Source organism: Mytilus edulis, chromosome 9, assembly GCF_963676685.1.
Source record: "Mytilus edulis chromosome 9, xbMytEdul2.2, whole genome shotgun sequence".
NCBI lineage: Eukaryota > Metazoa > Mollusca > Bivalvia > Mytilida > Mytilidae > Mytilus > Mytilus edulis.
The window spans coordinates 66,793,616-66,810,217 of NC_092352.1; the positions used below are offsets into that span (position 1 = coordinate 66,793,616).

General features: G+C 31.3%; 1 protein-coding gene across 3 annotated transcripts in view; it reads left to right on the forward strand.

The window, feature by feature from the left end:
• Positions 1-261: 261 nt before the first annotated feature.
• The window catches only part of LOC139488836 (uncharacterized), a 30,062-nt gene continuing 13,721 nt past the window's right edge, over positions 262-16,602 (forward strand). The window contains exons 1-4 of one of the 3 annotated variants that reach the window (XM_071274779.1): positions 262-495; positions 12,019-12,100; positions 14,821-14,945; positions 16,292-16,372. In XM_071274779.1, the coding sequence (XP_071130880.1) occupies positions 12,021-12,100; positions 14,821-14,945; positions 16,292-16,372 (286 nt within the window). In that variant the 5' untranslated portion in view covers positions 262-495; positions 12,019-12,020. Of the gene's footprint in view, positions 496-9,308; positions 9,675-12,018; positions 12,101-13,301; positions 13,493-14,820; positions 14,946-16,291; positions 16,373-16,602 lie in introns of those variants that run through there. The other 2 variants (XM_071274780.1, XM_071274781.1) reach the window with 2 other exon arrangements.

Consider the following 16,602-nt stretch of genomic DNA (forward strand, 5'->3'; position numbering starts at 1 on the left):
TTTTTTTAGTCCGATTTTGTACAATTCATTTTAAAACTAGAATTCGGTATTACCATAATCTTTTAAAGTTTAGAAACCAAATTCACAAGATGTTATAGGATTTTATCTATGATCCATACTAAAAACACTTATATAGTTATGTAATTATCATTAGTCCACGTTAATTAAATTTACATCTACAGTGATCTTATATTATTTACGTCAGCCCTGATTTATATATGTGATAAATTCTTCAAAACTTATATCGATTGGGTAACATCTGTCCTTATGAAATTAACAATGCTATGTACAAACGTTGCGTATGAAACTGACTTGGAAGAATTGATTTTTTATAGATCAATACCATCATCATCTCCGCGTTACAGCTATGTAAATTCTGAGATTGTTTACATTTTGGGAAATACCTGCACTTTTTATTCCTTTTAACGCTAATCAAGAAAGCGATGTAGTGAGAGAGAAAACTAACATTTACTTCAGTGTCACAGAAATCAAGAGGTATGGCTATTTATTTGTTTCTTTAAATTTATAAGAATTTGATTATGTAGTGACATTTTATTGACATGTTTGGAGACAGCTGATTGCTACACGACTTTAGTTTTACTGAATGATAGTTATGTTTCTACAAATCTACAAATTGCAATGCTTTGTTTATCATTCTTTTGCTAATAAATCATGTTGTGTTTAAATTGGTTAGTTGAGACTATTTCTGCAATAACAGTACATAATTACTGTCGAGTTCTTTGATTGCATTGAGAATCAAGGACGATGCGATGTTTATGGTGAGACGGAAATAAACTATATGTACTGTTGTGTTGTATTTTCTCATATATGATTTAATAGTTTTAAATTTCTTCTTAATTTACTAAAAATAAGTTTATTTATGTATGTGCCTGTCCCAAGTTAGGAGCCTGTGATTCAGTGATGTCGTTTGTTTATGTGTTACATATTTGTTTTTCATTCATTTTTGTTTTATATAAAAATGATAAATAAGGCCGTTAGTTTTCTCGTTTGAATTGTTTTACATTGTCTTATTGGGGCCTTTTATAGCTGACTATGCGGTATGGGCTTTGATCATTGTTGAAGGCCATACGGTGACCTTTAGTTGTTAATGTCTGTGTCATTTTGGTCTCTTGTGGACAGTTAAATTTGTCTCATTGACAATCATACCACATCTTCTTTTTTAAATGTTAATCAAATCTATTGCGCAATAATATGCTGATAAAAGTGTTGTTGAAAGTTACATTGTTAAACAATGCTATGTAATAAAAATTAAGGTTTCTGCTATTGACAGCTAATTTGGTATTTCCTTTTAAAAGATCACTCGCACCGTTTGCTTCGTTTTACACAAAATTCGCTTAGAAAAACCCAAAAAAATGCATTAGCAAATAAATAGCCTGTCATATAAAGGAATGGTATATATAAAAATACAATTCCTGGTTTATATCAAGACAAACAGATCCTAAATCTATATATATGTTCTTAATTTAATAAAATAACGTATTTTTATACATAAATAAATGAACTAGTTTCAGCATGTTCTAACTACCAACAACACGTTTTGTGTTTGATAAATATTTCACCATCAATATTAATACAGTCTGTTAATACACACATGTTCACACCTACTTGTTCACCATTATCAGTTTCGTTTCAACTCTGTTATTTGTTATTCAAATCACTCAATTATATGAATTTAAACTCTATTCCTTGAAGAACCCTTTCAGTTCTGTAGACTGCTAAATTCAATATAATTTTCCAAAAAAGGGATAGTAATTATTGAATGATTTTTAATCATCCCCATTTAATTGTAATTTGTTGTTTGTCAACGCAGACCTATTATTGCGCAATAGATTTGATTAACATATAAAAAAAGAAGATGTGGTATGATTGTCAATGAGACAAATTTAACTGTCCACAAGAGACCAAAATGACACAGACATTAACAACTAAAGGTCACCGTATTGCCTTCAACAATGACCAAAGCCCATACCGCACAGTCAGCTATAAAAGGCCCCAATAAGACAATGTAAAACAATTCAAACGAGAAAACTAACGGCCTTATTTATATAAAAAAAATGAATGAACAACAAATATGTAACACATAAACAAACGACACCAGAGAACACTGAAAACATATTCAGACACACGTTCACACACACAAACCGTAGTATTTGTTTTCTAGTGGACTTCTCGTGTTTTTTAAACAGTTGTATCTGGTACTCTCCAAATCAAATTTTTGCAATGTCTGACAAATATAAGTCTGTAAATAAGTCTTTCGAAATATAAAGACGTTCTCCATAAGTTGGATGCCTTAAGTCTGAGTACCTTTTTTGAAACTTTAAATGACCAACTTCTCATCTGCTTTAATATGTACAGAAGAGTTGTTTTATGAAAAAAATTATACTTTTAGCTCTCTGAGTTGCCGTCAGCTCGGACACCATTACTTTTTAAAGGTTTCATCCATCTTTATGTACTTTAAAGACATAGCGTTTACAAGGTTTCTTAATAAAAAAAGGAGAACATACAACATAATAAACACCTACAATGATTGAAGAAGTTGAAACTCAAATTTTAGTAAAATCTGCAAGAATTTATCAAATGTCAAAAGCTTAAAGATATATTTCACATATTATGTCGACACAAGCACAAACCGCTCACATTATCATACATATCATATATTCCTGTAAATTGTAACAGTTGTTAACGCAGATGCATTTGAAACGAGTTTACAAACGATTCAAATGAGAAATAAAACCAGGTTAATTTATTTTTTTGGGGAAAACATATGATTTTGTCATTGAAGTGCACTAAAATGCTTCTGCAGCATACAGAAATTCATTTTTTTTAACAAGTTCACATATTGGGGCCCACTAAAGTGAAAATTCGTTTGTCATTCTTTCTTTCTTGTACTGCCCTGGAACATGATATATTTACAGTACACTAGTCTACTGAAACGCTAAATAATGAATTACTTTAATCTCAATGCTTAAATTGAAGCCATTCCTAACAGACCCCACCATGATTTGAATGAATATTTTGGAAAATTTGTGTCACAGATGACAACAGACATCGTTTACCTGTCGTAACTGCAATCTTGCTCTCTTTACTCAATTTGGTCTAAAAAAATAAAATAGTTTTACTTGCCATTAACACGATGGGCTATTTGGAACTGGTTATCCTTCCGAAGAACCTATGCTCACCTGCAGCTTCGTGTTGTCTTTGATTTTTGATGTAGTGACTTATTAACCGCTGTTTTTTTTCGTAGTTTTCTTTTTGTTCATGGTGTTCTGCCATCTTCGATTAATGGTTTTTAATTGAACCATTGGTATGTCTCTCCCTATTTAGTCCATACTATAACCTTCGAGACCCACCAGTTCTGTGATAGATTGTTGTACTAATCATCTAATTTTAAAAAGAAATAACTTTTTTACATCAAATCTGAAAATTTATAAAGAACTACTGATGAAAAGATTACATCAAAGTCTGAAATGACATTGTATTCATCAAATTGAACTCTTGTAATAACAAAAAGATTATTTATTTTTTATTTATTGTTGTTTTGTATCAATAGAATAAAAAAAAAAAACTGAAAAAAAGCCTTCGATCTTAAATGATACTTTATATGACATGAATCAGTTTATTTGTCATAAAACTTGGAATGTACCAATCAATGATCTTGATATACTTAATTTTAAATAAAACTGTATTACTAACCACGATATTACAAATAAAGTATACTATATATGTATGACAAAGGTTACACGTCATGATCTTGGCTCGCGATCATTGACGGCATATGTATAAACTTGAGAATGGAAATGGTGAATGTGTCAAAGAAACAACAACTCGACCAAAGAGCAGGAAACAGCCGAATGCCACCAATGTGTCTTCAATACTTCGAGAAAATCCCGCATCCAAGGCGTGCTTCAGCTGGCTCTGAAGACCTGTTGGCGACCGTCTGCTGTTATCTGCTCTATGGTCGGGTTGCTGTCTCTTTGACACATTCCCCATTTCTATTCTCAATTTTATCTTAAACACAAATATGAACTGTTAATGGACGTAATACTAAACTCCGAAATATGTGTGTTTCTATTTGTATAACCTTTTCTCATCACTTTTTCATTCACCCTCTAGTGAATAATATATAAAACAAACAAGTTTGCATACAACCTTCAATGATTGGTCTTTGTTGGATGGCTGTCTCATAATGCAATCCTACCACCTCTACTTATTTTTAAATTAAAGGCGTTTTGAAATGTAGGGGATTTCAAAAATAGAATTATTCAAATGAGATATTAGTTTGGGGGAGATGGCATTTAAACGAGGGCTTAAAAGAAAAGATATAAACACTTGCTCGTACGAGTACAGCCTGCATTGACAACTGACAATGAAATGCGAAAATCACTTTAAACATAGACCACAATGCTTAGATATAACAATACTTGTTCAAAGGCCTTTGATTTTTCTGTTGTTTCAAAATTCGAAACTTCATAACTGTAATTTAACCTAGCAAAAAATGGAAAGTTGCATATATGTGCCATATGTAATTGTTTTACGTAGTCTGTATGTCAGGAAATAGAAAATCATTGTTAGTTCATAATAAATTTCCAGTTAAATGGAAGAAATATTCTGTAATATTATTTCCACTGGGACAAATATTGCAGTAATTGTTCCTAACAGAATGAAGATTATAGAATATTTTGCCAACACAAGCAGTCATAATTATAGCATTGTTTATAACAAAGATTGCACTGGAAACATTATAAACGCTTATTGATCAAAGTATAAGTCATAGTGTCCATATAAACAGTCGTTAACGTGGTATTCTTTTGGTTGTACTTGACAGATCTGACTTGCACCAAGAATACTGGGGAGGGTTGGGATCCAGCTAACATGTGTAACATTCTGTATGTATGTGCCTGTCCCAAGCCAGAAGCCTGTAATTCAGTGGTTGTCCTTTGTTTATGTGTTGAATATTTGTCCCAACCCCCGGACCCCTATTGGATCCGCCAATGGGGTTTGCTCATTGTTGAAGGTCGTACGATGACTTATAGTTGTTTATTTCTTTGTAATTTGGTCTCTTGCGGAGAGTTGTCTCATTGGCAGTCATACCACATCTTCTTTTTTATATTAGCTGGAAGCCCATATCTACCAACATATGGCTGCAGGAAAACGGGGAAATTGTCTTGCCTTAAAAAGATCGCTCTTTTGTTATTTGTACATATAAACATTGTTTAACTGTAGTATACCTAATGCCATTATACCACAACCATACAACATTAATAATATTGATTTGATGGGATTCTCCTCTCACCTGTCTTCGTACAAAGCCTTAATTATCCACTCTGAAGAGACGTCTTTCATTACATTCTATAATGCATTCATTACAAAGTCAATAGATTTTGCATAGCAATTACATGTGCCGAAGATATAAATTAGTAAATCCTATCGTCTAATATGTATCTTTAAAGCACTTGTCCTATAATTATTCGATAATTACGGTATTTATCGTCGTTCCGTTCAGATCACACATTGATGTATCAGCATTTTGGAACGTTGCTAGTCAGACTGTCTGTTCATAATGTTAGCAAAAGACATGCAACCATGGAGTTTAACGAACGATACAATGTGATCAATATTAAGGTTAGGAGATTGTGCAGCTATATATTTAGATTGTGCATAGAGATTTAAGCAGTCTATTCGGCTACAATATACAATACTGTATAGTAGTGTTGTATTTTTTAAATGACACACGCCTTCGACAACAGTTGCTTAAAGTAAACTGCCACAAAGCAACGGTACCTTTCTATTTTTATAAAATGCATGCGTATTGGTCAGATCTATTACCATCCTACCTTTGTGTGTTTCATTTTAAAATCTACAACAAAACAAAAATTACTTTCATGTATCTGAAGTGCTTACAAGTTTGAGGCGTCTGCTTTGATATACTGTTCAGTGTTCATCAAGATTCGATCGAACCAATTCGATGATTGAAAAAAAGAAAAATTGGTCAAAACACAATAGTGCTAATTTGTCAAATACAATTTGATACAATATAAAGATAAGACGATCTGTGTGGTCTTGTTGCCATGGAGACAAATATCCACTAGAATCTAAATGACGTGCATGTAAGTAACTATAAGTAATCATACGGCCTTTGAGTTCAACCCATACTGTGTATAAACAGTTATAAAAGACCTCGACATGACAAAAAATGGTGAAAAAAGTACACGAGAAAACCAACAGCCTGCGCCAGTAAGCAGAGAAAACATAACACATGTGATCGTTAGAAAGGCACATTTAATAATGATCGTGAGGCGGTAAACAGTAAAGGGAAATAACCCATCAATCATACATGTATAATCATGACACATGGAGTAAGGGAGATAATACAGATTAATACATGTGACAATCAATACAATACATTGGCGCTGATGTATGACAAAACCATAATTGAAAAAAACAAATAAAACAGCAACCATCGACAGCCACTAAAAAATATAGACTCCTAATTTTGGGCAGACATACGCAGGATGTAGCGGACATTAACATGTTTGTGAGCGCAGAAGCCCTCTCCTAGCGTCATGTGAAATGGTATAAATTTAAAGAAAGTTTACAAATCAGTTGGAAATGGTTTGACTCATCAGATTGGCTCGAAGCAACAACAAAAACTAAAAATAAAAAAAAACTTGTGTGACGTAGTCTTACAGAAAGTTAGCTCGAAGCCAATTACAGCTTAAAATTTGTTTTCCTATACTTTTGTTTTCCTATACTATTGTATAGGTATAGGGGAGGATTGAGATCTCGCAAAACATGTTTAACCCCGTAGCATTGTTTAGCCTCTGGACTTTGTTGGTCTTATATATATAAAAGAAGATGTCGTATGATTGCCAATGAGACAACTGTCTTCAAAAGACCAAAATGACACAGACATTAACAATTTTGTCTGTTGGTTTTTTTTTTATATTTTTGTTCATTTATGTTTTGGAGTTTAGAATGACGTCCATTTCCACTGAACTACTTCACATTCTTATTAAGTAGCCAACAGAGGCCTACCTCCAGGTACGGGATTTTCTCGGTGCTTTGAAGACCCATTGGTGGATTTCGGCTGTTATCTGCACTTTGGTTGTGTTGTTGTCTTTTTGACATATTCTTCATTTCCGTTCTAAAAAACAAAATAACACAGGAACGTGGAAACATACAATTGCTTCTAAGGGTTATACATAAATGTCAGTAATATTCGATTGATGGGATTTTCCATCCAATGTTTAATTCTGTTATGCTATTGGAAGTCGGTATCACTCACTTAGTGGCCTGTATACTGAAATAAAAATGTGAAAACAATCACCGCAATAAAAAGTTATTGAGCTCATACGGTTAAATTAAATTGGCAATTCGGAACACCGTATCTTTACATTAATGTCCGTTTAATATAATTTGTGAACATTTGTTAAATTTCTCAAGTTTGTACACTTGACATTTTTTTAAAGTAGGCGTTTGACGTCACATTCATATTTGTTACAGTGAAGTGCAAAATTAAGATGGCGACATATAAGTAACACGATTATAACTCGCACCGTAGAGCATGTGGCAAAATAACATTTCTACGATAACATTTTCACCCCTTCGAAAATTGTTGAAATGTCATGACAACAAGATATTATGGAATAAAATTACTGTGTTTCATATTAAGTATGGGTGCTTTGAAAGGATAGTGAAGATTCGTCTCTTAAATAAATAATTAAAAAAAACTGTGATGACACGAATATATGTTTTATCAGGGCACTGAAAACGATTCCTCTCGTGCCAAAGTTAAAGACAACTTTTACAGTTTTAAATATAAAATAAGGAGAAGTTGTATAATCATACCTATGATGCTAATAGTTGTGAATCAGAGGCCAAATGCCATGGATGTTAACAATATATGGTCATGATTCAAACGACTTCAACAAGCAAAACCCATAACCCTCTAAAGCAGTAATTTTTAATTTTGATTCAATAATTTAGTGTCGAAATAGATAGTGTTTAAATAGATTTCCCGCTTTGCTCTGCGGTATGGTGTCAATTTTTATACGCCCGTCAAAATTTTGACAGGACGTATTATGGTATACAAATGTCCGGTGTCCGTCCGTCCGTCTGTCTGTCCGTCTGTCCGTCTGTCTCTCCGGCGTAAACATGTCGCACCGTAACTTGAGAACGACTTATCTAAATTTCATGAAACTTAATATAGTTGTTTTTTATGATGGTCAAATGATCTGTATACTTTTTTGTGAAAATAAGATATACACTTTTTGAGTTACGGCACTTTGTAACTAAAACAGGGGTGTGTTTTTTTTCACATGTCGCACCGTATCTCAAAAACGATTCTTGATTATTGCTTAAAACTTTACACACTTCTTAGTTATATTAATCGTAATATCTGTATACTTTTTGGTGATGATTCAAAATTTCATTTTTAAAGTTATTGAGTATTTTGTAAAAAAGGGGGAGGGCTTTTTACATGTCGCGCCGTATCTCAAAAATGATTTATGATTATTGCTTAAAACTTTACACACTTCTTTGTTATATTAATCTAAATATCTGTATACTTTTTGGTAATGATTCAAAATTTCGATTTTTGTGTTATTGAGTATTTTGTAAAAAAGAGGGAGGTGGTTTTTACATGTCGTGCCGTATCTCAAAAACGATTTATGATTATTGCTTAAAACTTTACACACTTCTTTGTTATATTAATCTAAAGATCTGTATGCTTTTTGGTTTGATTCAAAATTTTATTTTAGTGATATTTGTAAAAAAAAAAACAGGGGGCGGGGGGGGTTCACATGTCCCGCCGTGTCTCAAAAGCAATAAATGGTAATTGCTTAAAACTTTCTCAGAAACTATTTATGATTATTGCATAAAACTTCCACACAAGACGTCGGGCGTATCCTGCGCTCATAGCGCAGCTGTTTATTGGAAATGATGCAACCCTTTCAAAAATTCTGCATTCGCCAAGGTATGATATTCCTATCCCAGTCATATTTCTTACAACCAATCATACTGGAATAAGTATAGTGTTAAAGTCATAAAAACATTTTTAAGTAATTCTAATTGGTTGACCCAGTAAATCATAAAATGAGTTTTGTCGATTTTTCCAATTTACAAATATCCTGTGCTTGTATAAAATGTATAAACGTTTTGAGCAATCATGACTCCGGAAATTAGTTTCCGTAGCATTCCATGTGTTGTCACGACCATCTCGTAAGACCATACAAAACCATTGTTAAAATAAAAAAGGTCATGTATTAGTACTTGTAACAAATCCGCATGCCGGTTATTACTTTAAACAAATGAGGATGTTAGGGATTTAAATTAAAATCATGTAAAATAAGGATATAAAACGATATTATGATATAACCTATCGACCTTTGTATTGTTTCACCGTAATATTTCGTTGAACTTAATGCAATTTAAGCATTTATTTTGTTATATGAGCAACTTTAATCAATAATTTGTCAAATGATGTGCATTCCTGTATATCTATTTTAATTTTTTTTTAAATGAAATATGAATAGCGAGTCTGAATAAATTTTTTAACAAAAATAAAAACATTATATCAAGAAAATAATGTGTATGTTTAACTAAAATTTAAAAAAAATACATTATTTGGACATTATAGAAATCACATTTGAAATGTAAGTACAGTTTCAGTTTAAAGTTAGTAAACAAATTGTGATGCAATTAAAGAAATAAAGTTGCAAAATCTACATTTTCAAATAATTTTTTTCTAAAGTATACAAGTACAGTGTCTTATATGCTTTAGCATGTTATGTTCATATAAGCAATAATATTTCCAAGGTTTTAATAAATAAAATCGATATTCAAATTAAAGAAAGTTTGAAAGGTACATGTTTATCATGTTTATGTTGGTTGAGGAACAATAACTACTCGCCACCCCTTATATTACTTAACTTTACACTAGGAAGGTAAACGCTGTGTGCTAGATTTAGGCATAATTATGTTTTTCTGTGTTTTGTTTACGCATGTGTTGTACTTTTAAAATCATTGTCTAATGTTTAAAATAAATAAATCACGATTTAAAGGTACATTTTAACAGCAGACATGTTTGTTTCCGTAATCATTATTTGGATACATTTTAAAATTTTCTACTGCATGTGGCGCAACAAGGGTCAGAGAAATATATGGGCCTTACAAATGTCTCAAAATACCAGCGAGATGCGAAAAATATTTGATGATTTTAAGCTTGTCTATTTACAGTTTGCTAGATAGAATGATTGAACATTAAAGATTTTCATTCATAAAAATGGTGCATTCTGTATAACATGTTTAGTTTAAAGGCCTGTTTTTCTTCATGGTAGACTTTGTGATATTCATTAATATAATATTAAAATAATATGCTACATGTTTCGTAAGAAACACACTTATATGCTCAAATTTTAAACGACTGGATTTTGGGTTACAAATTACATATACAACGCGCAATCAATCAAATCAAGAATACCGCCTATCTATTTTAGTCAAGCAATATAATCCGCTATAACGGATATTTGAAATATCAAAAACATCATTGTGATCATATTGTAAGAAAAAAGTAAAAATATTGTGCATCAATCGAGATAGTAAAGCGTCATAAATTATCCAAAATCAATAATTATTGATAGAGTGACGAACAGACTGACAAAGTCAAACAGCTGTTACTGACTGTCTTAACAATGATTTAGTATTTTTTTTTTTTATCAAATAATTGCTAATGGATAAATAAAATTCAAATCTTTTTAAAAAGTTTCGACATTTTACGATGCATCCTTTATCATTAAAATGAAAAATATGGAAAAATCTTTAATGTTACTTTGATTTGATTTCAGTAAAAAATATTACATATATTCGATATAAAAGTACTCATATACAATGATTTAAATGTTATGGAGTCAGCAGTTTTATCCAAATCAATATTTTTATAAATTTTTAATCAAAGAAGCTACTTGATAAGGGTATTTCATTTCCAAATATTTACATGAAAGCCGATAGATTTGATACTCCCTTTGACATTGTACCTTGAGCAATATATGGACATTAGCAAGTTTTCGAACATCTTTGTGAAAATGTTGGTTTCGATGCCATCCAACTCCGTTTTATTTTGGAGTTCCAACTGGTTTGATTCGATTCTCGACCACTGTTGAGTCTTGTGTAGACGAAATGTGCACCGCCTGGCGTATGACATCATAAAGCTTGTATCTTTGATGGAGTTTTGTTTTACCCACAACTATTTAATTATTCATGAAAATAAGATAAACAATATTAGTATATGCAATATGCAATAAAACTGTTCGCGGAAGGAAATGCAATATATGTAGCCAAATAAACCACATAATTTGTTGATGTATAAAATTAATGGTCAAAACTCTTTAAAAAAATGGATATTTAACATTAAAATGCATAAAGTTACCACGATTTTTTCATAATTATTCCTGAAAAAGAGATACATGTAAACATAATCAAAGTTGGTTGAACAAGTGTAGACCACCTTATTCAGAAGAAATATGAGGTTCAAATTTAACATATCATATCATGTACAGCAATATCGTTCAATAAAACATGACTATCTCGTATAAAAGAAACTAATATCAAAGTTTTTTTTTATGGATGAAGGATATTGTTATTGATTGTATAAATATTGCAGAATAAAGGGAATTTATTTTTATTTTTCTTACTATGTACAACAAAATAGCGAAAGATTTCATAGATCTGCAAATATATCATGTTGACCTTTATTTCTTTTATAGAACATATTTTGAAAAAGTTACATATCCTTGCAAAACTAACAATACTTTGATTTATCGATAACTGTAGTTTTTTCCTTCAATTTTGAATTATTGTAGTCTTCCTTTGCCATCTCATGTGTGATATTAAAAAAAAATATACTTATACTTATTTTTACTTAAATAAGCTTATATTAATCCATTATATAAGCCTTATCTATGTTTATATATTTATATATCGTAATTTATCTTTTATTAGGGATGAGCAAGGAGAAGGGAGAACTTGACATGACCATTCTGGACTCTCAAAAACCAGCAAAATATTACACGGAGGAAAATCAGTACGTATTATATGATTATCTGAACACGCAGCTTTCGGTAGCTTGTGAAACAAACCGATATGCTTCAGGGTATATCTACGGATAGCAAATTGTTAATCTTGATAAGGTGTACACATTCATCTCAATTCTGTTTGTCATACGCTATTTTTAAAGCAAACTGTGTTCTGGTAACATTGAATGGTCTTGAAAAAGTATCAGCGCACTTTATATACAAGTAATGCGTTATTAAACATCAGCTGTGACTGATATCGATGCAATCGCAAGCAATGATAAGGGCCATTTCTTTTAGAAAGAGTTTTAAATACCAGGATCATAGTACCTCTGAAAGCAAGGGTCAATGCACTGTTAAAAAAAAAAATAGCAAAAAACTGGAGAGCATGCACTAAAGTTATTGTCTATATTCCTTTTTGTACTTCTTTGTATGATTTTATAGTGATTAATATTATAACACAATGTTGACTGCTGTACCCCTATTTTTGACATTTTTACCTGTTGTGTCTGTTTGTTTTGTTCACACATCATTGTCAATATCGTGAAATTTGATGCGACTGTCATACAAGTGAGAGGTTTAGCTAGCTTTAAAACTAGGTTTAGTCCATCATTTTCTACATAAGAAAATGCTTGTACTAAGCCAAGTATGACAGTTGTTATCCATGCGTTGGATTTGTTTGAGCTTTTGATTTTGCCATTTGATTAGGGACTTTCTGTTTGGAATTTTCCTCGGAGTTCAGTATTTTTGTGATTTTATATTTTACTCCTATGCACTGAATTGTATTTTAATATTATACTTCCACTATAAATCTGAGTGATGAACAACAGTGGTTTTTAAATTCTTTAAAACTGAGACATGCGAAAGAGACTCGATGTTTTTCTTATTTTTCCTTCTAAACTTACTGTTTTTGACAAGTTGCAAATACATTTTTGTGGTACTTTTGATTGTCAAGTCCCTCCTCCGTTCCGCAAGCAACCTGACATGATTTTTTTGATTTAACAAATACTTATGAATTGAATTTATACTTTCAAAAACTGTGAGTTTCCAGTTATAATGACAGTTTTTATAACTAAAAGAACGAAGAATCTTAAAGTTTTCCCAATTCACATACATTTTTTTCATCTCAATATTTTGTGACATTTGAACAAATTAACAGGTCAATGTGTCTACTCTGTGTTTCCTTTTGTTTTATACGTATTTATAAAGTGTATATGTGTGGGTGTGTGTATATTCATATGATGTACACATTTCACATACATGTATATATAAAAATAACTATGAACCCTACTTCATAAAACGCACTTGGAAAATTTACAATTTTATGTATTAATACATTACTTCCCTCTTTATGATATCAACAGTTAAATAAATTTTGACGCCATGAATTATGCAAGTATAGGGTAAGACTCTTATATAATTAATCAGTCAGTTTGTTCGAATTAGTCATTTACAGTAAAACATGCAGCATGAAAAATAAGTTACAAATGAATATTCCATAATCTCATTCGATCACGTCGAAATCATATTTTCTTATGCAAGTGAAAAATTGAGCAATATGGCGCTTTAATTTCCATCTAAGACTTTGTACATATAGCAAGTTTTTATTATTTTTCGACAAGGTTATGTATTGATAAAAATATCGAAGTGTTAAATGTAACTAAAAAAAAATCAACTTTTTTATTTGCAGTTATTTCCCTTTATCTTTTTTCTTCAGGGAGACGGATTAATATAAGGGAAACCTTGTTTCCGAATCCCTTTGTAATATTGTATCACTGTATTTATATGTGTATGTCATGTACATGATTTTTTGAAATAAAATATGTTTAAAGTAAATGTAACTAAAATAAGATTGACTAGACGAGTACTCGAATTAACAAACAGTACCATATCGAGATGCCGACGCAGAACCAGATAGTTATTTTTAATAATCACAGTGTTTATAAGGTGTAACTTGTAAACTTATTTTCATCTGAAACGGTCATTTTGATCTGAACAGCTCTTCAAATATTGAACAAAAAATTATTAAGTTATTTTCAAACTTTCAGCTCACTTTCAGAATTAACCACTGTGGCAAATTCAGTAGTCCAGCAGACAATAGGAGTGCAGTCAATTAAGATCTGCTCAGTCTATGTTACGACTGCTCAGTAGATATAATATATACCCACATTTGGTTATAAATCAGGTTTAATCAACCATTTTCTACATAAGTGTCTGTATCAAGTCAGGAATATGACTTTTCCCCCATTTATTTGAAGAGCTTGATCTTTCAATTTTGCCATTTACTAAATGACGTTCCGTTTTAAATTTTCCTTAGAAGTTGCCAATTTTGTTGTTTTACTTTTTACCTGTAAACACCGACAACGGACTGAATTGTCGGAAAATCTACCAAACAGTACTTAAATGACTGCAACCGCGTTGTCTGATCGGTACTTATAAGTCGAAAAATTTACCGAAAGACTGACAATGAGTAATGATTTATTGTTAAGGCATTTCGGATAATGTTCTTATCAAAATGAACGTTTAAGACTAAAGTTTACTTTAAGCAGAATCATTACAATAAATCATGATAAATAAATATAAAACATTTAGTAAAGAAATTGCGGTTCATACGCAATCGTTCCGTTAGTTTTCGCCTCGAAGTAAGGGATTACTTCTCATTTTACGAAGTTTGTTATCTTCGCTTTCGTGTAAAGTTCAAATGTATAAAATGTTAATACTACACTTGCAGGGCTAATGATGACAAGGAGAAGATACTACACGATGAACCAGAGGTACTGAGTAAACCACGTATCTTCTTGCTCAATCTTTCTTGGTATGGACTGAGTTTGATGTTTCTTCTCTTATCTGTGGAAGGTATGCAAAAGGATATTAAATGAAAATTTCATTAATGCTTTAGATACAAATCTTGATACAAAATATATATCTACGTTTATGTTCAACCCCATAGCAACAGTTTGGGAACCAGAAACAATTATAAAAGATCAACAAGTAAAGTCATTAAAAAACCAAGATGTGGTGTGGTATGATTGCAAATTAGACAAATTTTCACCAAGAACCAAAATGGCACAGAATTTAACAGCTATAGGTTACCCCAGGGGCTTCAACCAGGAGTAAAACGCTGACTGCATATTCAGCTATAAAAGGCCTCGAAAATTAACTGTCTAATGTATGTACAAAATAGTGAAAGAAAAAAATACTGTGATATGGGAATATATGGTGAAATATAAATCTAGTGTATAAAAATGTCAGACAAATTTACGAGTATATTGTTAAAATCTTCCGCATTACCCGCTTTAACACTCTTATCTACACACATATTTACTTTGTAAATATTTAAAACATGACAACTTCAATAAGACAGATAAAGCAAAAATCAGGAAGAAATTTCCGTTTTTCTTATTTGATCAATCTTTTACAGGTATAATATGTTAGACTATTTATAAATTAAACAAAGATTACAGCGCGAAATAATGTTCGCATTAACCGTTTAGCAATGGTTTATAAAACTCAAAACTGATCTTTCCATTGTTGATACATAATTTTCTTAAAAAGAGTTCTATAAAACATTTGGTTCCTTCTACTGAATAGGATAACATGAGAATCAAACGGATTAAAACAATAATATCATGAAAAAATTCCATTCAAATTAGTGCATGTTTTTTTTAAAAACTAAAAATGCACAATAGGAGTATGGGTCCAATGTTTAACTTCGTCTATATGTATTTTTCCGGGGTTTGGCACGAATGTCCCGCTGGGATACTGTGTCTGTGAAGTATGATCCATATTTCGTTCTTAGGTATAATTGGTATTTTAGAATACTATTGTATTCAATAATATAATATTGATGAATTACGGCTTGACGTATATACTTACATAATATGACTAATGAGAGCCAACATTTTAACCTTTTTGATTCGAGCGTCACTGCTGAGTCTTTTGTAGACAAATGCTTACAGACGAACAAAAATATGAGCCTGGTGTCATTGATGATTTTTTTTACAGATGTTCATACTCGAAAAAAAGTATTTTGAATAGAAATAATACCCTGCTAATGACAATTTAATGATGCAAGAGTTTGCAAATGATGAAACATTTTATGTGATCTAAAATGCAGTACGAAATAAAAATAATAATAAAACAATTCTATCTTATAATATATATCATAAGTTTTTATACATATTTTTAATCACCACCATTAGTTGTACCAGCTCAAGTCCATGCTTTGGTCGGAGATGCTGCTAAAGGGCGTTGGTTAGGAGGAATGATTGCAGGTGGTGCAGGTCAGTAGATCACTTACAAATAATTCGACCTTATATTTAAACCAATAAGTTAACAAATTATTCATTACTGAACATGGTTTTGACGTTTTAATTTGTTCTGTGAATATTACATGTAATAAAAGAACATATGGCGCTTTCACTCTCCCTTTTAACCTTAAACATCTTAATCTGTAAATTGTACTTACATAACTCTTACAATTGATTTTTTACGTGAATACAACACATTACAA